This window comes from Xenopus laevis, chromosome 4L (genome assembly GCF_017654675.1).
Source record: "Xenopus laevis strain J_2021 chromosome 4L, Xenopus_laevis_v10.1, whole genome shotgun sequence".
Lineage (NCBI taxonomy): Eukaryota > Metazoa > Chordata > Amphibia > Anura > Pipidae > Xenopus > Xenopus laevis.
The window spans coordinates 3,773,603-3,801,403 of record NC_054377.1 but is presented as its reverse complement, the minus strand read 5'-3'; the positions used below and the strand labels follow the sequence as shown (position 1 = coordinate 3,801,403).

General features: G+C 45.3%; 2 protein-coding genes across 4 annotated transcripts in view; one reads left to right on the top strand and one right to left on the bottom strand.

Annotated features, from left to right (window-relative positions):
• Positions 1-375: 375 nt before the first annotated feature.
• Positions 376-23,175, bottom strand: ctr9.L (CTR9 homolog, Paf1/RNA polymerase II complex component L homeolog). Its single transcript, XM_018257275.2, has 25 exons — positions 23,037-23,175; positions 20,883-20,981; positions 20,545-20,784; positions 20,328-20,445; positions 19,510-19,599; positions 18,371-18,519; positions 17,854-17,961; positions 17,668-17,775; positions 17,001-17,237; positions 16,280-16,369; positions 16,071-16,199; positions 15,809-15,992; positions 15,633-15,721; positions 15,365-15,550; positions 14,567-14,654; positions 13,969-14,117; positions 10,996-11,112; positions 10,638-10,783; positions 10,463-10,534; positions 10,230-10,365; positions 9,952-10,104; positions 8,787-8,953; positions 8,572-8,656; positions 1,558-1,670; positions 376-1,440 (listed from the first exon to the last, which is right to left on the bottom strand). Exons 1-25 carry the CDS (start codon positions 23,079-23,081, stop codon positions 1,044-1,046), a joined length of 3,495 nt encoding a protein of 1,164 aa, XP_018112764.1. The 5' UTR covers positions 23,082-23,175; the 3' UTR covers positions 376-1,043.
• A 27-nt stretch (positions 23,176-23,202) lies between these two features.
• Positions 23,203-27,801, top strand: part of irag1.L (inositol 1,4,5-triphosphate receptor associated 1 L homeolog) — a 51,387-nt gene continuing 46,788 nt past the window's right edge. For 2 of the 3 annotated variants that reach the window (XM_041589720.1, XM_018257276.2), the window contains exon 1: positions 23,203-23,339. The gene's annotated coding sequence lies outside the window, so the exon portion shown is untranslated. The remainder of the gene's footprint in view (positions 23,340-27,801) is intronic. The other variant, XM_018257277.2, reaches the window with a different exon arrangement.

Below are 27,801 nucleotides of genomic sequence, written 5' to 3'. Positions count from 1 at the left end.
GGTGCCCCTCCCCTTCTCTAGCCTGGCCTTCCTTCCCTATATGCCCCTCCCCTTCTCTAGCCTGGCCTTCCTTCCCTATATGCCCCTCCCCTTCTCTAGCCTGGCCTTCCTTCCCTATATGCCCCTCCCCTTCTCTAGCCTGGCCTTCCTTCCCTATATGCCCCTCCCCTTCTCTAGCCTGGCCTTCCTTCCTTCTGCTGCACAGGACTCCTGTATCAATATTTGTACCTATAGAAACCTTTGTGCCAATCAGCTCTGTGGACGAGCCGTTTCCAGCAGTCACAGCGGCAGCAGAGTAGGGGCCAGTGTAGAAGGGGCTTCTGGGACTCACACAATTAAAGTTCCACAAACAAAAGAGACCGATGAAAACAGAAGGAAAAGTCACATTTTATTTGAAACACAAAAAAATTCAAATTGAAAAAGTCACCCCATCCCCCCCCATCTCCAGGGTGAATAAACGAAATGTGGGAGCGGAGTCTCTACAGCCGGGGGCCATCATCAGGGGGTTCAGAAGCAGTCGGGGGGGCCAATATGGAAAATCTCAGGTCACATGTGAGGCTTTTGGTTTAATTGATTGGGGCAGATCAGGCTCCCTTTATCATCATCACATCTGACACGTCCCATTTATATCCACTGAGTGTCCTGGGGGTCCTGTACCTAAGGGTCCTGTTCTCAATTGATCATTCCCCCCTCCCCCCATATGGAATAGAACCAATCACTGCCGCCTGAAAAGGTCAACTGAGCCTGCAGAGCTTACAAGATAGGCCTTTTATCCATTAGAGATGAGCAGAGATAGAAATCATTATAACTGAACATTCTTTGGACTGCGCTGCGACCTCTGTATGATCTGACCCCCCCCTCCCCAGTATCACATGATTCCTTTTAGGTTAAGAAGTAAAAATGTAACTTTGCCTTGAAAATCTGAAAGCGCAGAAAAAGCAACGTATTCTCTTGCGTCACAGTTTTACGTCTGTTCCAATTCGACTCGTACATAAAGGGAAAATAAATATTTGCAGTAAGAAGTACATGGGGCGGGGCCACATTTAATCGCTATCATCTGAGCCTCGGTCCGACTTCTCGTTATTGGACGCCTCTTGTTCCGATTCGTTGCCGGAGGCTCTCGCCGAGCCCTCGTTGTCAGAACCGCGGTCCGATTCTCTCTCCGACTCTGCACTGTGGGACGCGGCTCGAGATTCATTGTCAGAACCGCCCGAGCTTCTCCGGGATTTGGCCGAATCGTTGTCGGAACCAGAATCCTGCCGTCGCCTCTTTCTCGCCCAGGTGTTGTTATCGGAGTCGTCGTCAGACCGCTGAGACTTCTGGGGGCTCCCGGCGTCGCTGCCCGACTTGTTCCTGTTGTCGGATTCGCTGTCGGACATGATTCGCTTTTTGGGTTTCCCGCCGCCGTTGTCGGAGTCGCTGTTGCTCTCCCTGACGTGGCTGGAGTCAAGAAAAGGACAATTGGACGTGGGAATGTGTCAATCACAAGGGGTTGCTATGGCAACCAATAACAGTTTTTTTTGCATGTTTTGCGCCGTTGCATGAACCAACACTTACCCCTCGTCTGCGATCTTCAGTTTATCTTCATCCGAGTCTTCGCTGGAGGATATAATGGCCTTCGATTTGATTTTCCCCTTCATGGAAGGCGGGGTGCGCTCCAGTTTGCCCAGCTGAAAAGAACCAGAAATAAATCAGTTGCCCACGGAAATGCCTTTAAATGGGCGGTTTACCTTTACATTTATTTTTAGCATGTAAAACAATGGCTAATTCTGGGCAGCTTTTCAACTGGTCTTTTTTTCAGTTATTGAATTATTTGCCTTCTGACTCTTTCCAGCTTTCAATTGGGGGGTCACTGACCCCATCTAAAAAAACAAATACTCTGTAAAGCTACAAATGTATTGTTATTGTTACTTTTTATTACTCCTCTTTCTATTCAGGACTCTCCTATTCATATTCCAGTCTCTTATTCAAATTAGTTGGTTGCTAGGGGAATTTGGACCCTAGAAACCAGACGGCTGAAGTTACAAACTGGAGAGCTGATGAATAAAAAGCTAAATAACTCAAAAACCACAAATAATAAAAGAATTAAAACCAATTGCAAATCTCAGAATATAATTTAAAGGTGAACAACTCCTTTAAAGGGGTTGTTCACCTTTGAGTAAAGTTTTAGTATGATGTAGGGAGCGATATTCAGAGACAATTTGCTATTGGTTTTCATTTTTTATTATTTGTTATTTAGCAGCTCTCCAGTTTGCAGCGTCAGCAATCTGGTTGCTAGGGTCCAAAGTACCTTAGCAACCATGCACAGATTTGAATGCGAATATGAAATATTAATAGGGGAAGGTCGGAACAGAAACATGAGGAATAAAAAGTAGTGATAACAATAAATGCGTAGCTTTACAGGGCATTTGTTTTTTAGATGGGGTCAGTGACCCCCTATTTAAAAGCTGGAAGAAGAAGGCAAAGAGAGATTTTTGTACTTACCGTTAAATCTTTTTCTCTTGTCCTATATTGGGGGACACAGGCACCGTGGGGATGAAGATCCTGCAGCTGGAGATGGACACTAACATGTTAAACTTGACTCCTCCTCCTGCTCTGGGCTTCATCCCCTGCCTCCTCCTACTATCTCCAGTTTCGACCGAAGAAGGAGCAGAAAAAACCCATAAGAAGGAAGAGTCTTAACCCTCTCAAAACATATAGAATTTAGAAAAAATACTCCCAACACGGAGAATTAACAGATTAGAATTAGAAAAAACAGTGTCATACAGGGAGGGAAAGCCTGTGTCCCCCAATATAGGACAAGAGAAAAAGATTTAACGGTAAGTACAAAAATCTCTCTTTCTCTTGCCTAATTGGGGGACACAGGCACCGTGGGGATGTCCCAAAGCAACCCATGAGGGCGGGACACTGACGCTATAAGGTGTTTAACTGATAACAGCCTGTAACACCTTCCTCCCAAAGACGGCTTCGGCCGAGGCCCGTGTGTGTAGCCTGTAGAAGCGTGTGAAGGTGTGAAGGGACGCCCAGGTGGCCGCTCTACAAACTTGTTCCGCTGATGCTTGGTGTCGAACAGCCCACGAAGTGCTAAGTGAGCGAGTAGAGTGTGCTTTCACCTTGAGTGGAGGCTGTAGTCCTCGAACTGCATAGGCTCTAGTGATGGTAGCCCTAATCCACTTCGCTACCGTGGTCTTAGCCGCTTTGGACCCGCGTTTGGGGCCATCCGGAATGATGAAGAGAGAATCTGACTTACGTACCTCCTTGGTAGCTCGTAGATAGTGTTCAATAGCTCGTACGACATCCAAGTTGTGCAGTTTCCTCTCCCCAGGATTTTTGGGATCTGGACATAACGAAGGCACAACTATATCCTGATTGAGGTGGAATTCGGATACAACCTTAGGTAAAAAGTCCGGAGTAGGTCGAAGCACCACCTTGTCCTTGTGTATGATGGTGAAGGGTGATTTGCAGGAGAGTGCGGCTAGTTCCGAAACCCTGCGAGCAGAGGTGATGGCCAAGAGAAAGACAACCTTTTCCGTCAATGTAGACAGAGGAATCACGTCGATTGGCTCATAGGGATCCTCCTGAAGTACGGAGAGCACCAAGTTAAGGTCCCAGGGCGGGACTGGGCAGCGATACGGAGGTATTAAACGGGTCGCCCCTTGGAGGAAAGTTCTGATATTACTCCGGAGCGCCAGCTTCTCCTGCAACAGGATGGATAATGCTGATACCTGCACCTTCAGAGAGCTCAGTGCCAACCCCTTCTGCAAACCATCTTGAAGGAAGGAAAGGATATCCTTCTCCTTAGCCCTCTGCGGGTCTGTGTCCCGGCGTTCGCACCAGGAGATGAAGGTTTTCCAGACTCTGTGATACGCCTTGGAGGAAACAGGCTTGCGAGCCCTAAGCATAGTGGGTAAAGCATCTGCGGGTGCTCCAGCTCTCTTCAGCACTAGGGCCTCAAGAGCCATGCCGTTAAAGCCCACTGACGAGAATGCGGATGGGCGATGGGGCCTTGAGTAAGAAGGTCCTGTCTGAGTGGCAGGTGGAAGGGGTCGTCCTTTGCCAGCGCCACTATGTCTGCAAACCACGACCTCCTGGGCCAGTATGGGGCTATCAAAATTGTTGTGGTGCTTTCCCGTTTGATCTTCTTGACGACCTTCGGCAGAAGTGCCAGAGGTGGGAAGATGTACGTCAGAGAGAACTGCCAAGGGATCACCAGAGCGTCCACTGCATGCGCTAACGGGTCTAGACTTCTTGAAACGAACCGAGGAACCTTGCAATTGCTTCTTGAAGCCATCAGATCGATGTCTGGTAGCCCCCATCTTTCCACCAGCAGTTGAAAGACCTCGTGATGCAGACTCCACTCTCCCTGGTCTAGCGTTTCCCTGCTGAGGTAGTCTGCTATCCAGTTGTCTACCCCTGGTATGTGTACCGCAGAGAGCGCCGGAACGTTGTTCTCTGCCCACTGAAGGATTTCGTTTGCTTCCTGCAGTGCTGCGGGGCTTCTGGTGCCGCCCTGATGATTTATGTAAGCCACCGCGGTGACATTGTCGGATTGGATCCGTATTGCTCGGCCCTGGAGTAGGTGTGTTAAGCTTTGTAGTGAGTAGCGAATCGCCCTCAGTTCCAGGAGATTGATGGGGAGGGAGGTCTCCTCCTGGTCCCAGAGCCCTTGGACTGTGGTCTGGTCCAAGACACCTCCCCATCCCCGTAAGCTGGCATCCGTCGTGAGGACCGTCCAATGTAGGGGAGGGAATGGTCTCCCCCCTGTTGTCCGGTGTGGCTGTATCCACCAGTCGAGAGAGTGTAGCACCCGGGTTGGAAGGTGTATCAGGCGGTCTAGATCGTGTCGATCTTTGCGTTGGTGTGACAGAATTGCCTGTTGCAGAGGCCTGGTGTGGAATTGAGCATAAGGGATTGCTGGAAAGGATGCCACCATCGTACCGAGGGTTTGCATGGCAATCCTGAGAGAGATCCTGTGGGAACACTGGAGTTTCCGAATCCTGTTCTGTAGTGTATGGGTCTTGTCCGGAGGAAGAAATGCTCTCCCTCTTCTGGAGTCCAAAATCAGACCTAAGTATTCGATAGTCTGAGACGGAATGAGGTGTGACTTGTTGAAATTGATCATCCACCCGAGGTCTGTCAAAGTTTTTAGGGTCACAAGGGTATGGTGAAGGGCTGTCGTTTTGGACTGCCCCTTCACGAGTAAGTCGTCCAGGTATGGGATGACAGGTATTCCCTGAAGTCTTAGTTCCTCTAGAGCTGCTGCCATCACCTTGGTGAAGGTGCGGGGGGCAGAGGAAAGACCAAATGGCAGAGCCACGAACTGCCAGTGTTGACCGTTGACGAAGAATCTGAGGAACCGGTGGTGAGCAGGGTGAATGGGGATGTGCAGATAGGCCTCTTTGATATCTATGACCGTCATAAACTCCCCGTCTTCCATGGACGCCAAAACGGACTGGATTGATTCCATTTTGAAGTGACACCTTTTCACAAAGGGATTGAGATCTTTCAGGTCTAAGACTGGTCTCAGGGAGCCGTCCTTTTTGGGGACCATGAAAAGGTTTGAGTAGTATCCCCTTCCCCTGTCTGGTTGAGGGACAGGTTGAATGGTTCCTGCCGTGACTAGGTCTTGGATGACCTTGAGGAACAAAGTTCTGTTGTGAGGTTGTCTGGGCAGCCTGGATATGAAAAATCTGTGGGGAGGAGATTGAGTAAAGTCTATCAGTAGTCCTTGAGAAACTACACGAAGGACCCAGTGGTCCTGGATTCTTTGATCCCACACCTCCCGAAAGGATTGAAGCCGGCCTCCTAAGGGGACCCTTTCGGGGGTGGGCACCCCTTCATGCTGAGTTGGACTTGTCGTGGGAAGGCTTGGTTGGAGCTGGTTTGGAAGACCACCCGGACTTCTGTTTGGCTGGGTAGCGTGAGCGGAAGGTGGTGTTGGGTTTGTCGTTCTGTGCCTTTGAACTTTGGCCTTGCCGAAAGGGACGAAAAAAGGGTCGTCTCTTGAAGGGTGGTCTCTTAGTTCTGGCTTGAGGAAGTAGGGTGCTTTTGCCGCCCGTTGCCTGTGAGATTATTTTGTCGAGCTCGGAACCGAAGAGGAGTTTTCCTTGGAAGGGGAGGCTGACTAGAGAACGTTTGGATGTTAAGTCAGCTGACCAAGTCTTTAGCCAGAGAAACCTACGAGCCGCCACCGACTGTGCTGAGGCTCGTGCTACCATTTTTGCTGCATCGATTGCGGCATCCCCAACATAGTTGGTAGCATCAGCTATCTGTGACAGAAGATTGTCGGTAGTTGGATCCTCGGACCCGATCAGTTGTGCTACTTGTTCGATCCAGACCTCCATGGCCTTTGCAACCCAAGCAATTGCAAATATAGGTCTAAACGCTGAACCTGACGCCGTGAAGGATGACTTGCAGAATCCTTCTAGACGTTTGTCAATGGGGTCCTTGAATGCCGCTGCGTCTGCAACCGGAATAGTGGTATTCCTGGAAAGCCTGGAAACCGGAGGATCAACCGCTGGGGGTGACGCCCAGAGATCCGTGCACTCAGACGGAAAGGGATATGTTTGGGAGAATCGCCTGGAAATCTGTACCCTGTGATCAGGGTGCTTCCATTGGGCTTTAATTAAGTCATCAAGTTGTTCGTATGCTGGGAAAACGCAAGAACTTTTCTTTTGTCTCTTGAATATGTTTTTAGCAGGTTCAACCGTTGATATGGATTCTTCGATGTTAAGGGTAGTAAGCACTGCTTGAATAAGACCTTCAACCTCTTTTTGGGTTCTAGGTGTGTCAATGTCTGGATCTGTGTGCTCTTGATCAGAACCATCCTCTGTAGTGACCTGGCCTTCCTCATCGGAGGGAGAATACGGTTCCCTTGGGGAACTGGGAGGTGAATGTGCTGGGCGTTTAGAGACTGGGAGTTCAGCAGGCCTAGCAGGTTGTGATAAGCGCTCGAGTACCTTGTCTAAAGTCTCGGGTATGCGGGCCAGGTTTTGGATGCCTGCAAGTGAGAGGGAGAGTGCCCTAATTAAATCAGACTCAGATGTGCTAGCCGTGGGAGTTGGCGAGGGATCTGAAGTTCTGCAGGCCATACACACGGAATCAGCCGAGGCCGAGTGAAATTTGGCTTTACAATTTGCGCAGGCCAGGAAGGATATTTGAGTATTAGGGTGAGGGTGAGCGGAGGACTTGGATGTCCTGGCTTCCTCTAATTTGTCTGCCATGATGCTGCCCTCCTTGTATATGGTAGGGTACAAGGGTAGGGAGAATATAGTATTTATTTATATATTTATTTATAGTGAAGGAGGCAGGGGAATCCAGCCTACGAGCAGGGTAGATGGCAGAAGAATGCTCCTTGTTTTCTGTAGATACAGAAGAGGGACAGAGTGAAGGGTAAGAAACCCCAAAAAAAATTTATGCAGAAGGTAAAGAACAGGAAGAGCGGAGACTTGCCTGTGCGTGCTGAAGAAGGGAGTTTTCCCTGTGCAGTTGTGGAGGTCGCTGTGTGCCTAGGGGAGGATGTGGCGTGGACCGCAAGTTCCAGGCAGCAGGTTCCAGTAGGGCGCGAGGTAGTGTGCGCACAGTCAGATGCGCAGGGGACCCGTGCAGGAATGAGAGGTTCCGTGTTGGCGCCAAGAGTGAGCGCTAGGTTTTCGCGTACGGCGGAAGCGGAAGTGCGTTCCAGCGTGGAACGCAAGTATGGCGCAGAAAGACGAAAAAGGGCGCGGAGAACAGCGACAGGCAAGGAACGAATTCAGGGAGAAGGGGGGCCTATGAGAGAATGCTGAGAGAGGGGTGTAGTTTGAAAGATGGTAGTACTCACCAATGTGCCAGCTTCTTTATGCCCTGCATATAGAACTTCTCCCAGTACTACACAAATAGCCATATATGTGCAGATGAATCCCCACATATATGTATATCTGCATAGGTGTACACGCCTGGTGGGTGTATAGCGCTGCTGCAGTCCTCCGGGGAGCGGGAAGACAGCGCGGGGAGAGAGGAGCGAGCCTGCAGACCTCCGTAGAGCGGGAAGGCTATAGGGCAGAGTAGGAATCAGCTGGAAGGGCTCTTGAAAGGATCAGTGGCCCCTTTTTTGTGTGGCATGATCTTAACCTGGAGTCCTGATCATATGCTCCAGCCACGAAAAGTTGTGTCTTCTCCTTCTGAGGACACTAAACGAAACTGGGTATAGTAGGAGGAGGCAGGGGATGAAGCCCAGAGCAGGAGGAGGAGTCAAGTTTAACATGTTAGTGTCCATCTCCAGCTGCAGGATCTTCATCCCCACGGTGCCTGTGTCCCCCAATTAGGCAAGAGAAATAATTCATAAACTATAAAAAATAAATAAGAAAGACCAATTGAAAAGTTGCTAAGAATTGGCCATTCTATAACATACTTAGAGTTAACCTGAAGGCCACCCCTTCAAGTATTGCTAACAGCAACAACCAATAGCCTTTGCCCCTCCCCGGCCCACTTCCACTGAGCATGCTGGGTAATAAATATATTTCCAGGGGGACAATTGGCCTCAGCCTGGCACCAGCTTTGCAGAAACGAACGTGAAACACAAACAAGTACCTTTTCTTTCTTTTTCTGCTGCCGTTTTCTAGGCTGCGGAGCTTGCTCTTCATCATCATCTGATCCTTCGGCTGCTTTTTGAGGCCTGAGGGGAAAGGTAACAGATCGTGATGGTGACAAAGTAAAACGACAGGATATTTTCTCGCTTCATTCACAGGGAAACGGTCTAATAATTAACTCTTTCTATGCTACAGTGGTATAAACAATAGAAATACCTCTTCCTCCTCTTCTTTTTCTTCTTCTCTCCTCCTTCTCCTTCTTCCCCTTGTTCCCCTCCACTGCTGCTGGCTCCTCCCTTCTTCCTCTTCTTCTTCCTGGGTGCCAGTTCCTCGTCAGAGTCGTCGTTAACAAACTCCTCAAACTCCCCGTTCTTTTTGGATCTCTGTAACAGAACAAGTAGAGATTTTCCTATCAGAGCTGGGGCCACAGAATCAGACCCATTTCAATGCATTCGCTTCTTATTCGTTATTCTTATTCACTTGGGAGTTTTTGGGGATCATTTGATAGTATTTTCCCCCAGACCCCCGAGACTCCAGCAAGTCAAGTGACCAATAAAAACAATGACACCAGGACCTGACTGAAGTCTAAGTGAGTCTGCACAGCTTGTTGGATAGGCCGACAGCACTCTGTGACAGATTCACTAAGTATAGTTTTTTTATTAAAGGATAAGTACACCTTTAAAATAAGTGAATGTAAATTTGATGAGGGGGCTATTCTAAGCACTTTTGTCATTTATATTCATTATTTATTTATTTTTATTCCAAGATATTAAGGGATACATGTGCTGTTAATATGAATGAATTTTGTTACAACAGCGCCACCTGCTGGTCAGTTTCCCACCAGTCTGACCAGCAAGTAGTCAAGGAAGTTGTCAGGAGAAAGAAAGAGGCTGATGTTCTTCTGCTTAGGAATAAAATTAGAAACCTTTCTCACATCTTTCCTAAGCAGAAGAACATCAGCCTCTTTCTTTCTCCTGACAACTTCCTTGACTACTTGCTGGTCAGACTGGTGGGAAACTGACCAGCAGGTGGCGCTGTTGTAACACAATTCATTCATATTAACAGCACATGTATCCCTTAATATCTTGGAGTAAAAACAAAATAAATAATGAATGTACAAAGTGCTTAGAATAGATTTTACATTGACTTGTTTTAAAGGTTTACTTATCCTTTAAACAAAGGATGGGGTTAAAATGTAGGGTAATAAATAATAATAATATCCCTGTCCATAACTTATGGGATGGGCCATTGTTTACACTCGACAGAGGGGAACCATCCACTAACTCCCAGCACCCCAACACCGGAGTAGTTCAGTAGATTCAAATAAGGATCCACCCCCCCCCATGGTATTTTTAGGGTAATAACATGGACAGTCCCATACCCTTCCGCCTCCACCACCTCCCCGTTGTTTCTTCTCTTTGGGAGTTTCCATCTCTCCAGTGAAGGACAACAAGTTCCTGGTCTTCTCCACGTACTGAGCTCTCTGCTCCAGCAGCTTCTTCTGCTCCTCGATTTCTCTGTGTCGCTTCTCTTCCTGAGGGACAGACGAGAATCAGGGGTGAATAGACATGAGATGCCCAGATCATTCCCTCCATGATGATATTGATACCAGCAGCCCCCCATGCTCTGGGCATTAGAGAGAAGGTCCCATTCACCCACCTGGTCCTTTAGAAGCTTCTGCCGTAAAACTTCCTTTTCCTGTTCCTGTTTGGTGCGAAGCTCTTTCTCCTCCTCGTCCTGTTTCCGGGCCCGGGCCACGTGGTATTGGGCCTGGCTCAGCAAATCAGAACACTGCCTGGGGGGAGACAGAGCAGCTGCAGAGCATCAAGTACTTACCAACGACTATGGATCAGTCCATCAGGGGTTAGAACAAAAGGAAAGGTAAGTCTCACCTGGCTTCCGACACTGCAAGGGCCAAATCGAACCTCATCTTGTCCCCCACTTTGCTCAGGTAGTTAAAATATCTATAAAAATGACATTATGTCTAAATAAAGAACATCAGATCTGAGCTCATACACTATAAGAGGGGATTGCAAGTGCCACATCCCAACTGCCGCCTCCTCTCACCTGTGCGCCAGCTCCAATTCCTTCACGGCATTCAGTACGGCCTTCAGGTTGCTCTTCTCGTCCTTTAAGACTAAAGTGGCGAGTCTCTGGAGCACCAGCGCAACGTTGAACATCAGAACGCTGTCGTTGGGGGCCACGTGCCGAGCCTACAAGGACATACGGGGGACGTAAGTGACCCCACAAAGTCTCACGCCAAACCAAGTGTCAGTAGATAGATCATTTACAGCAGTGCTGTCCAATTTATTACATAAAACGGGCCAATTCTAATTGAATTAAAATGATGATGTCATACAGTGAAGTCTTGGAGGGCCACATCCGGCCCGCCAGTTGCTCAGCCCTGATTTATAGGATCCATTACCTTGAGCAGAATCTGTTTACACTCCTGCAACTTCCCACATTTAAACAGAGCCCGGGCCAAGTACAGCAGCACCTCCGTGTTCTGATGTTTGTAGAACTTCCGCAGACAATTCTCGTACTGAGGGAAAAGAACAGGAACGGAAAGGATTAGCTGCAAGGATTCTGGGTAATATCCCACCTAACCCCAAGATACTAGTTCTCCCCTTACATCCAGGGATTCTGGGTAATATCCCACCTAACCCCAAATTTCTAGTGTTCCCCTTACAGCCAGGGATTCTGGGTAATATCCCACCTAACCCCAAGCTTCTAGTTCTCCCTTACAGCCAGGGATTCTGGGTAATATCCCACCTAACCCCAAACTTCTAGTTCTCCCTTACAGCCAGGGATTCTGGGTAATATCCCACCTAACCCCAAGCTTTTAGTTCTCCCCTTACAGCCAGGGATTCTGGGTAATATCCCACCTAACCCCAAGCTTCTAGTTCTCGCTTACAGCCAGGGATTCTGGGTAATATCCCACCTAACCCCAAGCTTCTAGTTCTCCCTTACAGCCAGGGATTCTGGGTAATATCCCACCTAACCCCAAACTTCTAGTTCTCCCTTACAGCCAGGGATTCTGGGTAATATCCCACCTAACCCCAAGCTTTTAGTTCTCCCCTTACAGCCAGGGATTCTGGGTAATATCCCACCTAACCCCAAACTTCTAGTTCTCCCTTACAGCCAGGGATTCTGGGTAATATCCCACCTAACCCCAAGCTTTTAGTTCTCCCCTTACAGCCAGGGATTCTGGGTAATATCCCACCTAACCCCAAGCTTTTAGTTCTCCCTTACAGCCAGGGATTCTGGGTAATATCCCACCTAACCCCAAGATACTAGTTCTCCCCTTACAGCCAGGGATTCTGGGTAATATCCCACCTAACCCCAAACTTCTAGTTCTCCCTTACAGCCAGGGATTCTGGGTAATATCCCACCTAACCCCAAACTTCTAGTTCTCCCTTACAGCCAGGGATTCTGGGTAATATCCCACCTAACCCCAAGCTTTTAGTTCTCCCTTACAGCCAGGGATTCTGGGTAATATCCCACCTAACCCCAAGATACTAGTTCTCCCCTTACAGTCAGGGATTCTGGGTAATATCCCACCTAACCCCAAACTTCTAGTTCTCCCTTACAGCCAGGGATTCTGGGTAATATCCACCTAACCCCAAGCTTTTAGTTCTCCCTTACAGTCAGGGATTCTGGGTAATATCCACCTAACCCCAAACTTCTAGTTCTCCTTACAGCCAGGGATTCTGGGTAATATCCCACCTAACCCAAGCTTTTAGTTCTCCCCTTACAGCCAGGGATTCTGGGTAATATCCCACCTAACCCCAAACTTCTAGTTCTCCCTTACAGCCAGGGATTCTGGGTAATATCCCACCTAACCCCAAACTTCTAGTTCTCCCTTATAGCCAGGGATTCTGGGTAATATCCACCTAACCCAAACTTCTAGTTCTCCCTTACAGCCAGGGATTCTGGGTAATATCCCACCTAACCCCAAGCTACTAGTTCTCCCTTAAACCAGGGATTCTGGTAATTCCCACCTAACCAACTCTAGTTCTCCTTACAGCCAGGGATTCTGGGTAATATCCCACCTAACCCAAACTTCTAGTTCTCCACTTACAGCCAGGGATTCTGGGTAATATCCACCTAACCCAAAGCTTTTAGTTCTCCCCTTACAGCCAGGGATTCTGGTAATATCCACCTAACCCAAGCTTTTAGTTCTCCCTTACAGCCAGGGATTCTGGGTAATATCCCACTAACCAAGATACTATTCTCCCCTTACAGCCAGGGATTCTGGGTAATATCCACCTAACCCAAGCTTTTAGTTCTCCCTTACAGCCAGGGATTCTGGGTAATATCCCACCTAACCCAAGCTTTTAGTTCTCCCCTTACAGCCAGGGATTCTGGTAATATCCCACCTAACCCCAAACTTCTAGTTCTCCCTTACAGCCAGGGATTCTGGTAATATCCCACCTAACCACAAACTTCTAGTTTCCCTTACAGCCAGGGATTCTGGGTAATATCCCACCTAACCCCAAGCTTTTAGTTCTCCCTTACAGCCAGGGATTCTGGGTAATATCCCACCTAACCCCAAGATACTAGTTCTCCCCTTACAGTCAGGGATTCTGGGTAATATCCCACCTAACCCCAAACTTCTAGTTCTCCCTTACAGCCAGGGATTCTGGGTAATATCCCACCTAACCCCAAGCTTTTAGTTCTCCCCTTACAGTCAGGGATTCTGGGTAATATCCCACCTAACCCCAAACTTCTAGTTCTCCCTTACAGCCAGGGATTCTGGGTAATATCCCACCTAACCCCAAGCTTTTAGTTCTCCCCTTACAGCCAGGGATTCTGGGTAATATCCCACCTAACCCCAAACTTCTAGTTCTCCCTTACAGCCAGGGATTCTGGGTAATATCCCACCTAACCCCAAACTTCTAGTTCTCCCTTATAGCCAGGGATTCTGGGTAATATCCCACCTAACCCCAAACTTCTAGTTCTCCCCTTACAGCCAGGGATTCTGGGTAATATCCCACCTAACCCCAAGCTACTAGTTCTCCCCTTACAACCAGGGATTCTGGGTAATATCCCACCTAACCCCAAACTTCTAGTTCTCCCTTACAGCCAGGGATTCTGGGTAATATCCCACCTAACCCCAAACTTCTAGTTCTCCCCTTACAGCCAGGGATTCTGGGTAATATCCCACCTAACCCCAAACTTCTAGTTCTCCCTTACAGCCAGGGATTCTGGGTAATATCCCACCTAACCCCAAACTTCTAGTTCTCCACTTACAGCCAGGGATTCTGGGTAATATCCCACCTAACCCCAAGCTTTTAGTTCTCCACTTACAGCCAGGGATTCTGGGTAATATCCCACCTAACCCCAAACTTCTAGTTCTCCACTTACAGCCAGGGATTCTGGGTAATATCCCACCTACCATTTGCACGGCACTGATATACTGTTTCTGCTCCACGTAGATATGCGCCAGGTTCAGCCAAACGTCGCTGATATCGGCAGTGGCTTCTCTCACTTGGGCAAATACATCGCGGGCTTCTCGGACGTACCCCTTGTGAGCCAGGACAGCCCCTTAAATAAAGGAAGTCACTGTGAGTTTGAGTCCAGTTTGATAAAGGAAAACATGCGGCAGGATGTGGTTGCACGACTGCAGCTGCAACAGTGATGCATTCTGGGGTAGGATTTTTTTTATTTATAAAAGGACCCCAAACTGAAAGTCTAATGTAACAAAACCAGTGCCATTAATTATGAATTGTGCAGTAGCCAATATAGTAGCCCAGGCATATGCAGGGACAGGGCGGGAGTCAAAAAGAACAAGGGATCCCATGAATTTATCATCAAACCTCTGTATTTAGCGAAACTTTGGAGTTTGTACAATGTCAATGTTGTTTCCTTTAACCCCCCGCAGTAACAGCACCGGCCACCGGGGGTCCTCGCATTAACCTGTCCAGCCTGCGGGTAACAATGTGCTGAAACCTACAAGATACATTTGCTACTTCCCAGCTGTACCGCGCTCTTACCGATGCCGTTAGCCGCATACAGGTTCTTGGAGTCGTTTCTCAGCACTTGTTTATAAATGGCCAACGCTCTGTCCTGGTGACGCTTCTCCTGCGGGACAAACAGACAGTCACAAGGCAGTCTATGAATTCCTGAACTATCCCTCCCAACCTGGTCTATTCCACAGCACCACCAGCGCTCTCCGTTACCAGCGCTCTCGCACCAGTTACTGGCGCTCTCGCACGAGTTTAAGCAGCAGAGAGGTCCGACTCACTAAGAAATAGATCAGGCTCCAGTTGGCGAGATACTTAAAGAGGTGGTTTACGTTAACATTTGGTATGTTATAGAATGGCCAATTCTAAGCAACTATTCAATTGGCCTTTTTTTTTTATATATAGTTTTTGAATTATTTGCCTTCTTCTTCTGACTCTCTCCATCTTTCAAATGGGGGTTACTGACCCCATCTAAAAAACAAATGTTTTTTAAGGCTGCACATTTGCTACTTTTTATTCCTCATCTTTCTTTTCCGGCCTTTCCTATTCATTCATTTGGACCCTAGCAACTAGGCAGCTAAAATTGCAAGCTGGAGAGCTGCTGAATAAAAAGCTAAATAAGTCAAAAACCACAAATAATAGAAAATGAAGACCAATTGCAAATTGTCTCAGAATATCCCTCTCTACATCATACTAACAGTTAATTTAAAGGTGAACAACCCCTTTCAAAGCCTGAGGGATACAGCAGATTCTTTTTCCTTTATGCCTATGGGAGCAAATATTCCCCGCACTCCCAAGAACGTAAGACCCAAGTTGCGATGTCCGTACCTTCTCCCGGTCTCGGGTGGGCTGGTGTAGAGTCTGCAGCCACACATTGCCGAGAGCCAACATGGAGTAGGTATCGTTCTGAGTCGACGGCTGCTTTAGAATTCGCTCAAACTTCTTCTGCCCCGGCCCCCACTCCTGCTTTGCCAAGTGAAGGTTCCCGATCAAGGACCAGGCGTCCGGATGATCCTAAAGTAACAAAAAAAAAAACATGGTTAACCCCTTTATATACCCAAACCCACATTTAAAAATCTAAGCGGAGAGGTCTCACTTGATTAATCTGCAGAGCTTCTTTAAACCAATCAGAAGCCTCATAGAAATTCCCTTTGTCTCTGGCCATGGCTCCCAGGCGCAAGTAACCTAAAAGAAAAAAAAAAAAACCACAAGTGGAGCACAAGGGAGACTGGGGGGGGGGTTTGCTCAATGCCTATTGGTCGGGGGGCTTACAATCCACGTAGTTGGGGTGCTCTCGCAGGATATTCTTGTACAACTTCTCCGACTCGTGAAACTCACAAAGACCCTCGTAGAGCCGGGCCAGGTTATAGGAGGTGGTGACGGAGATGGAGTTGTAGTAATGTTCGTCGTGTTCGGCCTCTGCCTTCGCCCGATCCAGCGAAGCCAAAAAGTATTTCTACCAATGAAAAACCACTGGTTATCTACGGGGTCACATGTCCTGTTTCTACACTTTCATCAACCCCCACCCGCTTACCTTTGCCTCTCCCAGATTCCCCAGGCGGAAGTGGAGGGCACCCACGTTATTCAGGATCTCCGGTGGGACGTCGGCTTGGACTTTCTCCTGCAGGATCCGCGTGGCCGTTCCATAAGCCGACAGGGCGTTCTGTAAGGAGGAAACGCAAACCTCGTTGGTTTCTGGAGAACGGCGACTATTTGAGATTCCAACGCAAGGAACACGGGTACCTGAATGTCCGTCTGTTCCAAGATCTGAGCCAATTCGATCCAGGCTTCCACATCATCTGGGTACTGCTCCGTAACCTTCTTCAGGTGACTCTGTAACAAAGCAGGAGCATTAGTTTCAGATACACGATTGTCTACTATCGATTTTTTATTTCTAAATGACACTGTTTACACTGCAAATAATTCACTGTACAATATAAAATGTCATTCCTGAAGCAGCAAGTGTATTTAGTTGTAATATTGGTGTGTAGGTGCATCTCAGGTCATTTTGCCTGGTCATGTGATTTCAGAAAGAGCCAGCACTTTAGGATGGAACTGCTTTCTGGCAGGCTGTTGTTTCTCCTACTCAATGTAACTGAATGTGTCTCAGTGGGACCTGGATTTTACTATAAAGTGCTGTTCTTAGATCTACCAGGCAGCTCTTATCTTGTGTTAGGGAGCTGCTATCTGGTTACCTTCCCATTGTTCTTTTGTTTTCGCTTCAACTTGCAGTACAGCAGTAAAGATTGACTTAAGTTAATCAGAGTACAAGTCACATGACTGAGGGCAGCTGGGAAACTGACAATAGCTCTAGCCCCATGTCAGATTCTGCAAAAAAATCTGTTTGCTCTTTTGAAAAACAGATTTCAGTGCAGAATTCTGCTGGAGCAGCACTATTAACTGATGCGTTTGAAATTTTTTTTCCCATGACAGTATCCCTTTAATGTCCCTGCAGAATCCTCACCTTGGCGATATCCCGCTTCTCCTGGTCGTCAGAGGCTGCATAGAGCGACCCCAGGATCTTCATCGTCTCGTAGTTGTTGGGGTAAGCCTTGAGGACCTTCTCGAAGCACTGGGACGCATTCTCCTTGTCTCCTCTGTAAATGTACATTTGCCCCAAGCCGAAAAAAGGCAGCACGAAGGAGGCCGCGGCGAACTGCGTGGCCTGGTAGTAATACTGGAAGGCCTGGTCGTAGTCCTCCTGGTTAGGGGTAGAAACATCGTTCAGGTTCCAGGGGTCTCGGGAGATCCTAATAAAGGGCTATTCCCAAATGTACAATGGAGCAGGCACTCAAAATGAAATGAATCTTCCACCAGGCAGCTGAAGCAAAGAAAAAAAAGTGAACTAAATCCTTAGCCTTACGCGTTTCGTGTTACATAGGGGATTACTAAGTGAAACGCGTAAGGCTGAGGACATCAAAAAAAAGTTTCCTTTGCTTCAGCTGCCTGGTGGAAGATTTAATTTTGAGTGCCTGCTCCATTGTATTTTCGGTTTATCCGCCCCCCCCCCCCCCGTGCTCAGGGCCTCTTCCTTTATGTGGTGAGTAACAACTTTACTATTCAGAGACTCTATTATGTTATTCCCAAATGATCTGGTTACCACTGTTGATCCCTAGACCACAAGAACTCACCTGCACATGGAACGACCTGGCCAGCTGGTAACAGCTCTCCGCCTGCATGGCTTCCACCTCCGTGTTGTGAAACGCGTGGAGAGCCAAGTGCTGCACTTTACTGTAATCCTGCGGGAGAAACGCCATTAGCACACGCACGGGTATCTACACGCCAGCCGGAAGCTTTTTCCTCCTTCAGTTTCTCACCTTCTTGAAGAAAAAGTGGTTGGCCAAATGATTGAGGACCATGGGGTTGCTGGGGTCGATGGTGTAAGCCTTGGAGAGCAACTGGACTCCATTTTTGATGGAATCAGCCTATGGGGAAATCCAAACAATAATCCTATCAGGCATTTCTACACGGGGGATACGATAAGAAGCTGTGCTTGAACCCCCAAGTGAGGGAGAAAATCTGCAAAACTCATTAAAGGGGAAGTAAACCCATGCACAAAGAAACGTGTATTGGGTGTGTCCGACATGACCCCAGTCGCCTTCTCTTGGTTTTTTTTTTTTTTTAAGCTTTGTTGCAGCCAATCACAGTGTCAATATTACAACGTCAGTTACTGCTGGGACTCCACGACTGAGGAGTATATATACATAGGAGCTGCCATGCTAATTGGCTTGATATAGACATATTTAACTACAAAGGCAGAACGTCTGACATTCCTGCAGTTTCGGGTCAGTTCACTTCTGCTTTGCGACGGAGGTTCGGGACATTCCCAATTACCTCTTTGTTGTTGAGTTCCAGTACAGCTAAACCGACCAAGGCCCCGACACACGTTGGGTTCAGATCCAGCGCCCGTCCAAACGCCAGGCGGGCTTTATCCAGCTTGTTGAGCTTCACAAAACAATGGCCCATACCAAGTCGCACGCCAGCTACATGTAACGGGAGGGAACGTTAACAGGTGAGTCCATTTGTCACAACAAACACCCCCCTGATCAGGAATAACTTGCAGGAACCCCATTAGGTTCCATAGGGAAGGCTCAGGCTCCACCTCCCGGAATAAAAACAAATTATTTACTGGAGAAATTACATTAAAGGGGTTGTTCACCTTTAAATTAACTGTTAGTATGATATAGAGAGGGATATTCTGAGACAATTTGCAATTGGTTTTCATTTTTTATTATTTGTGGTTTTTGAGTTATTTAGCTTTTTATTCAGCAGCTCTCCAGTTTGTAATTTCAGCCATCTGGTTGCTAGGGTCCAAATTCCCCTAGCAACCATGCATTTTTTTTAATAAAAGACAGGAATATGAATAGGAGAGGCCTGAACTGAAAGAGGAGTAATAAAAAGTAGCAATAACAATACATTTGTAGCCTTACAGAGTATTTGTTTCTTTAGAAGGGGTCAGTGACCCCCATTTGAAAGCTGCAAAGAGTCAGAAGAAAAAGGCAAATAACTATAAAACTGTAAAAAATAAATAATGAAAACCAATTGAAAATTGGCCATTCTATAACATACTTAAAGTTACCTTAAAGGTGAACCATCCCTTTAAGCAATCTGGTAACTAGGGTCCAATGTCCCCTAGCAACCATGCATTGATTTGAATAAGAGACTGGAATATGAATAGGAGAGGCCTGAATAGAAAGATGAGGAATATAAAAGTAGCAATAACAATACATTTGTAGCCTTACAGAGCATTTGTTTTTAGATGGGGTCAGTGACCCCCATTTGAAAGCTGCAAATGGTCAGAAGAAAAAGACAAATAACTATAAAAAAAATAAATAATGAAAACCAATAGAAAAGTTGCTTAGAATTGGCCGTTCTATAACATACTAAAAGTTACCTTAAAGGTGAAGCACCCCTTTAAACACCCAAGGCAATCAAATGCCCCCATAATGCATCAGTGCTAAATACATACGCACCAGGGCAGCCCGGGTTGGTCCTAAGGGCTTTCTTATAGTAGGCGAGGGCCCCCCTGTAGTCTTTCTTGTTGAACGAGATGCAGGCTTTGCCTATAGAAACACAACAATATTAACATTACAGTGCAGGGGGCAGGGCTAAAGTACAGGCCACGCCTCCCCTTGTTTTCTTCTATTGCACTTAGATGTTATTTTCAAATTTGAACTTAAATCCATTTCCCATGAAACAAAGATACTGATTACTTTGATCCCGGTCACTTCGAAAAACAGCTTTAATCATTGGCTAAAAAAGGAATCTCCTTTAATAACAGACGTCATGTCATATCTTAAAGGAACAGTGGCATCAAAAATTTTTTTTAGTATACATAAAAAAAAAAAAAAAACCCCAAGACAAATTAAACTTTAAAATCGCAAAGTCTTTATTAAGAAATAACATACCGAAAGTTGAAGAAAAGGCGACAATCCATCGTGCGGTGCTCGATTTCTCCTCCCTGGATATCTCCTATAAGGAAAGCAGGGAGGAGAAATCGAGCGCCGTACGATGGATCGCCTTTTCTGAAGAGGAGCGCAAGCGGAGTCTCTGGGAGTTATTTCTAAATAAAGACTTCGCAATTTTAACGTTTAATTTGTCTTGGTGTTTTTTTTTCCGATGTATATTAACGAATTTTTTACGTGTGCGTTACGCGTGTTACTTGTGCGTTACGTGCGTGTTACTTTTGAGTCTGCAGATAAGTAGCGGTCGTGTTATTATCCTATTTATTTATTGTGAGACCTCCAATAAAACACTTGAAACACAGGCCACGCCTCCTGCGCTACTTTACCGAGTAGAGCCGGGATGTTATTCGGAGACTGGTTCAACACAAAGTGAAACTGGGCGTCGGCCTGATCCATCTTGTCTCCCTCCAGGAGGCAGAAACAGGCTCTTCCCAACAGGTGGTTCTACAGAGACAGAAGAGCAATAACAACACTGGGATCCTGGACACGTTGTGGTTGGCAAAGCATGCTGGGATTTGTAGTAGAAGAGGGGCGGGTTTATACCTGGTCGTACATGATGATTTTATCAGCCATTGTATAGAGGAGGGTGGCCTGGGTGATCAGCTCCTTCTTGTTGTCCTTGTTCTTCTCCTTCCTCGCCTGCTGCACATAATACGCGGCCAACGTATCCAGGCAAGTCATCTGGTCTTTCTCGTGGTCCCGGTAGTCTAAGTTGCCATCGATCCGAGCCGCTTCCAGCAGCTTCACAAAATCTTCCTTCTTTCCCTGCTTGTAATACTCCAGCTGCAGGCGGGACAGTCACACACAATAAATCTATATCCACTAACCAGACAACTGCTGCTGCCACTAAATAAAGTGACAGGCCGGTCACATGTACTTACCGCTAGTGCAATCCATATGTGCAGCTGCGTGTGCTCCTGCTTCAATATACTGATCACTTCATCCCCCTCCGGTAACTGATCAAAGTCAAGTTCAATGACCTGAAAAAAAAACACAAGTACAGTCCGTTAGTTCTGGGTCGGCACAGGGAAGGGTTAACTGGGGGGCAGGGGGAACTTCAGCCTGGTGGCACAGGAGCTTAGAGGGGTTGTTCCCCTTTAAATTAACTGTCAGTAGAGAGGGATAATCTCATACAATTTGTAATTGGTTTTCATTTTTTATTATTTGTAGTTTTTGACTTATTTAGCTTTTTTTATTTCGTTAGTTTTTGACTTATTTGGCTTTTTTAATTAAATTTTTTTATTATTTGTGGGTTTTGAGTTATTAAGAGCTTTGATTTTTATTAGTTTTTACATTATTTAGCTTTTTTTATTTCCATTTTTTTGTATTTGTGGTTTTTCACGTAATTAGCTTTTTATTTTCATTAGTTTTTGAGTTATTTAGCATTTTTTATTTTCATTTTTTAGTATTTGTGTTTTTTTCAGTTATTTAGCTTTTTGATTTTAATTTTTTTATTATTGGTGTTGTTTTTTTTAGTTATTTAACTTTTTTTTATTTATTTTTTATTATTTGTATTTTTTTGAGTTATTTAGCTTCTTTTATTTTTACATTTTTTTATATTTATGTTTTTTGAGTTATTTAGCTATTCAGCTATCTGGTTGCTAGGGTCCCAATTACCCTAGCAACCATACATTGATTGAATAATGAATAGGAGAGGATTGAATAGAAAGACGAGGAATAAAAAGTAGCAATAACAATACATTTGTAGCCTTACAGAGCATTTGTTTTTTAGATGGGGTCAGTGACCCCCATTTCAAAGCTGGAAAGAGTCAGGAGAAGAATGTAATACTTCAAAAACGATGAAAATTGAAAAGTAGCTTAGAATTAGCTGTTCTATAACACACTGAATATTAACTTAAAGGGCAACACCCCTTTAATATCCCTAAGGAAGTATAGGAAGCAGGAGTAACAGAGATACAGAAGCAGAATGGGAGCGGACAGCCCTGTGAGACCCAAAGTGAAGGATCTTGGAGGGTTAAAGTGGTGGTTCACATTCAGGTTAACTTTTAGTATGTTCAAGAATGGTCAATTCTAAGCAACTTTTCAATTGGTCTTCATTATTTTTATAGTTCATGAATTATTTGCCTTGTTCTTCTGACTTTTTCTACCTTTCAAACCCCCTCTAAAAACAAACCCTCTTTAAAGGAATTATTAAGTGTAAAAATAAAAACTGGGTAAATAGATAGGCAGTGTAAAATGAAAATATATCTAATATAGTTAATTATGCAAAAATGTAATGTATAAAGGCTGGAGTGACTGGATGTCTAACATAATAGCCAGAACACTACTTCCTGCTTTTCAGCTCTCTTGCTTTCCACTGATTGGTTACCAGGCAGTAACAAATCTTGAGTGGAGGTCACATGAGTCATAACTGTTTCCCATGTGACTGACTAACTCAGAGTTATAGAGCTGCAAAGCAGGAAGTAGTGTTCTGGCTATTATGTTACACATCCAGTCACTCCAGCCTTTATACATTACATTTTTGCCTAACTAACTATATTAGATACATTTTTTATTTTGCACAGACTATTTATTTACCCAGTTTTTTTTCTCACACTGAACTGTTCCTTTAAAGCTACACATTTATTATTATTGCTACTTTTTATTACACGTCTTTCTGTTCCGACCCTGCCCTATTAATACTCCATATTCTCTTTCAACTCAGTGCATGGTTGCTAGGGGAATCTGGACCCTAGCAACCAGACTGCTAAAACAACAAACTGGAGAGCTGCTGAATAAAAAGCTAAATAAGTCAAAAACCACAAATAATAAAAAATGAAAACCAATTGCAAATGGTCTCAGAATATCCCTCTCTACATCAGACTAACAGTTAATTTAAAGGTGAGGGGGCCCTTTAAGAGAGTGAGACAAGGGGTAGAAGAAACAACACAAAAGTTAGAGGAGGAGGAGAGACACAGGGAAGGGACTGATCTGACCATTATTATTATTATTATTATTATAATTACACGTCACAGATAAAGAGGCTCATGGGAAGTTGAGGGCAGGAGTCACGTGACGGATCCGACCCCACTCACCTCATCGGTGTCCCGGAGAGGGATCTCTATTGAGCCGCGCGACATCCTTCCACCACCGAGACCTGCGAGTGTGCAGCAGTGAACAACGGAGCCTCGGCAGGGTCAATCCTCTCGCAGCCCGGAAACTAGTCTCGCGTCGTCACGTCCGCACTGGCAGGCTTCCTTTCCTAAACCATCAACCCGGAAATTTCGCCTATAAAGGGGCAGCGGCGCCATTCCTTTGGTGGGCAGGGGAAGATCCTCGCCATTCGGTCCCAGTGTTACAATTAAATCAATACAAATGAGATGGTTACGTTTATGAATGTAAGTTGTATCCATTTACTGACATATATATTGTTTTATTATATCACCTTCATTCACTGACCCAAAACTGTTCTCTGGGCCCAGTTGGTGGGTTTACTGGTGTTATTAAAGGGGAGATTCACCTTTATATGTTATAGACTGGCCTATTCTAAGCACCTTTACAATTGGTCTTCATTATTTATTTTTTATCGTTTTTTTTTAATTATGTACCTTTTCTTCTGATACTTTCCAGCTTTCAAAAGGGGGTCACTGACCCCATCTAAAAAAACAAATGTTCTTTAAGGTTGCACATTTGTTGCTTTTTATTCCTCATCGTTCTATTCAGGCCTCTCCTATTCATATTCCAGTCTCTTATTCAAATCAATGCATGGTCGCTATGGTGATTGGGACCCCAGCAACAAGATGGCTGAATTGCAAACTGGAGAGCTGCTGATTAAAAAGCTAAATAACTCAAAAATCAAAAATATAAAATGAAAACCAATTGCCACTATAGGTTCCATCATGATCCAAAGTCCTCCTGGCACCTCTTTTAGCTCAAGCCCAGACTGGCAATCTGTAGATTCTGGCAAATGCTTGAAGAATATCGGTGAAAATAATAATACAATTATAGTTTCTTTATAGACTTAATAGACTGACTATTGAGATATCCAAGTCCAGGATCTGGTTCATTACAGGCAGCAGGGGGTTCTGGCTTGAGCTGAGCACAATTCAACACTAGGGGGCAGTGTGACACTGCAGTAAATGGAGAAGCTGTACTGAGAGAGCAGGGTGAGACCCTTTGTATGGGAGACAGTGAAACCCCCCTAATTTATTGTTTATTATTATTAAGTGTAATGTGTGAATTTCCCTTTTATTAGAAGTCAGCGTATGTTGCCAGCTTGGTGTTCATATCAACATATCACTATACAGGATAAATTCCCTGCACAGGAACTTAAACACATTCGTTTGAATCTGTAGTTCATATAAAGGGACAGAATAAGGCGAAAATTATTGACCATTATTGTGTAAACTGTAAAGATTTTCCCAACAATTTGTCAAAATCTGATTTTGAAAAGGTAACTTTAAATATATATGCGATAATGTACCCCCTACCGTAAATGATAAGGATATTAGAAGTCACTGAGGGGTTGTTCTGTGACCATATAAAGACACAAGGTTGCAGGCTGAGTTATACAGGGAACTCTGAGTATCACTCATGTATTATAAGGGGTAATGTACCCCCTACTGTAAATGATAAGGATATTAGAAGTCACTGAGGGGTTGTTCTGTGACCATATAAAGACACAAGGCTGCGGGCTGAGTTATACAGGGAACTCTGAGTATCACTCATGTATTATAAGCGATAATGTACCCCCCTACCGTAAATGATAAGGATATTAGAAGTCACTGAGGGGTTGTTCTGTGACCATATAAAGGTACAAGGCTGCAGGCTGAGTTATACAGGGAACTCTGAGTATCACTCATGTATTATAAGGGATAATGTACCCCCTACTGTAAATGATAAGGATATTAGAAGTCACTGAGGGGTTGTTCTGTGACCATATAAAGGCACAAGGCTGCAGGCTGAGTTATACAGCGAACTCTGAGTATCACTCATGTATTATAAGGGATAATGTACCCCCTACTGTAAATGATAAGGATATTAGAAGTCACTGTTCTGTGACCATATAAAGGCACAAGGCTGCAGGCTGAGTTATACAGGGAACTCTGAGTATCTCTCATGTATTATAAGGGATAATGTACCCCCTACTGTAAATGATAAGGATATTAGAAGTCACTGAGGGGTTGTTCTGTGACCATATAAAGGCACAAGGCTGCAGGCTGAGTTATACAGGGAACTCTGAGTATCACTCATGTATTATAAGGGATAATGTACCCCCTACTGTAAATGATAAGGATATTAGAAGTCACTGAGGGGTTGTTCTGTGACCATATAAAGGCACAAGGCTGCAGGCTGAGTTATACAGGGAACTCTGAGTATCTCTCATGTATTATAAGGGATAATGTACCCCCTACTGTAAATGATAAGGATATTAGAAGTCACTGAGGGGTTGTTCTGTGACCATATAAAGGCACAAGGCTGCAGGCTGAGTTATACAGGGAACTCTGAGTATCTCTCATGTATTATAAGGGATAATGTACCCCCTACTGTAAATGATAAGGATATTAGAAGTCACTGAGGGGTTGTATCTCTGTGTATTCAGTATATGATATGAATTAATCCATTGGGTTTCTGATCGTATGTACTAATAACTGAGCCCTTCACGTCCCCAGACAAATCAATTTCAGTCCATCACACAGAGTTCAGGAGCTTTCCCTCTCTCTCTCTTACAGATCCTCATGGATTTTCAGTTACGGGGAAGAGTTACTCATAATAATCCGTTTATAAAGAGAACAAATATAAATGATCTATGGGAAGACGGGGGAGGCACATTTCTAGGGAAGTGGATAATTTATATTTATTTATTGACTCCCTCCCACCCTCTCAAGGACACTGTCTGATTGAACCTGAGTTCTCTAATAGACATTATCCAGGGGCCCCTTCATCTCTAATCCAGGCCCATTCCTGTGCTCATTTGGCCAATCTGTACTTTGAATTGAATGCACGGAGCACTTGATAAATAAGACTGTATTTCCCGTTGAGGCTGATTCAGTCCAAGATGGTTTAGACCAGAGACTTCTCACTCTATAGCTGAATCCAAACATTGCTCTAGTGGGAGTCACGGTGAGATGTAAGCAGGGTCGGGGGCACGGGGTATAAACAAACGAGAGACTTTGAAGCTTCCTTTCCTGGAAGAGCAAAGTAAAGAGGAACGTGGGTATTTTATTGGGAATCAGATAGTAAAATCTGGGACAACATGAACCAGACTCTTGTAAAGGTTCAGCCATGTGATGTACTGAGAAGGTCTGATCATTGGTGCCAGGAATGGGGCAATAAAACCAGGGGCCAGGCTATAACTCAGCACAATATATACAGTCAAAGAAGATTTGTATAAAGCTCCCCATGCACCTAAAGATCCTCTACTTTGATATAGAAAAACCAAACAAGACTCTATTTGTCTCCACCAAAAGGGTCATAAGAAGTCTTCATAAGGGAGGTGCATCAACAGCCCCAGAGGGGATTTTAAGTCTACCTGATCCGGCCAAACAGGCACTCATTTTGGCCATAGACATCTTGGAAGCCCACTTGTCAGCCCCCCAAATAAAACACACAGCAGGTATTTGGAAGCACCACTGGGGCCAACATATTGTTCATGAAGCAGGATGATACTTCTAGTCTATTGTCTCTCTTTAGGATCCATGTCAGTAAGGCTAATTGGAAGAGATCTAGTTGATACACATGAGATCTGCTGAATCCCAATAGGATTAGTTTCTGCTTTACCTCCCTATAAGCACAGAGAACCTTCTGAGCAATAAAGTTATTTGCTTTTTTGGATCATCTACAAAACTCTATCCACCATTGCAAAGGGGGAAGAGTTATAACAAAGACCTCTGCTTCAGTTCTTGTCCACTGGGTTGGGCCTCTACCTTGAAAGGCTATAGTTGAATCCTCAAGTTTGGGTGCACCCAAAGAGAAATCAGCTATCTAAATAGTGACTTGTCCAGGGACCAACCCCCTGAAAGAATAGTCCTCCTGCTCCAAAAATCTGATTGATTTTCACTACTTGAAGATATCAACTTCAGCCCAGGAGACGCTGTTGTTGACTTTTATAACTTTCACGGCTCCTCCTATTTTCACGGTGAGCCAAAATCCGACCTTCAAACCACCTCTTGTAGGACTTTTAGGTCCAAAATGGCCAATCTTGTCTCCTACCAATAGAATAAAGATGGCTGATCTCACTCCTTTCAAGTGTTTTTTTCACACACCTGAACTGGGCTGAACTTTTGGGCCCCAAATTATTGATAAGGAAACAACCTGTGTCTCCTCTTCCACTGGAACGGGGACATCAATTTAGGATTCCTTGAACTCTGAGATGCCTTTGAATGTACCTTCTGTTTGGACTCATTTTAATGGTTCATTTTTCTTGTAGACCAGAAAAAATGGGCACGTTATAAAACCTTCTAGCCACTTGCTCTCTGTGAATACGCCGCCTGTTGCATCGGCCATCTTTCCCTCATGTATGACAGCTGGGAATGTAATAACAAATGCCAGTTTGGAATGAAGGGGATAATCTAGAGAGCGCTAGGCAAAGGTGTTTGAACGCAGACGTCTCCTTCACATCAACATACACTCGGCAGTGTGTTTATGTGCGGTGCACTAGTTCCGAGCCTGTAGGGTTACTCTCATATGAATATTCAGTTGCCAGCAACTGAAACACATCCGAGCCAATAGTCTCTTATCTTCCCAAATCCAAAATAACTTCACGTTGTCTGCAAGTACCCATTCCCCAAATTCCCCTGTGTCCTTCTCTCTCAGTCTCGTCTCCATCTTGTCCAACACCACAATCACCATGTCAGTCTC

What these genes read in the sequence shown, in the direction of transcription:
- ctr9.L (XM_018257275.2), bottom strand. Translation starts at nt 23,081, where the DNA reads ATGTCGCGCGGCTCAATAGAGATCCCTCTCCGGGACACCGATGAG. An exon ending in AAGCTCTGCAGATTAATCAA is followed by an intron (nt 15,551 to 15,632) that starts GTGAGACCTCTC and finishes TTGTTACTTTAG; the next exon opens with GATCATCCGGACGCCTGGTC. An exon ending in GAATTGGAGCTGGCGCACAG is followed by an intron (nt 10,535 to 10,637) that starts GTGAGAGGAGGC and finishes TCATTTTTATAG; the next exon opens with ATATTTTAACTACCTGAGCA.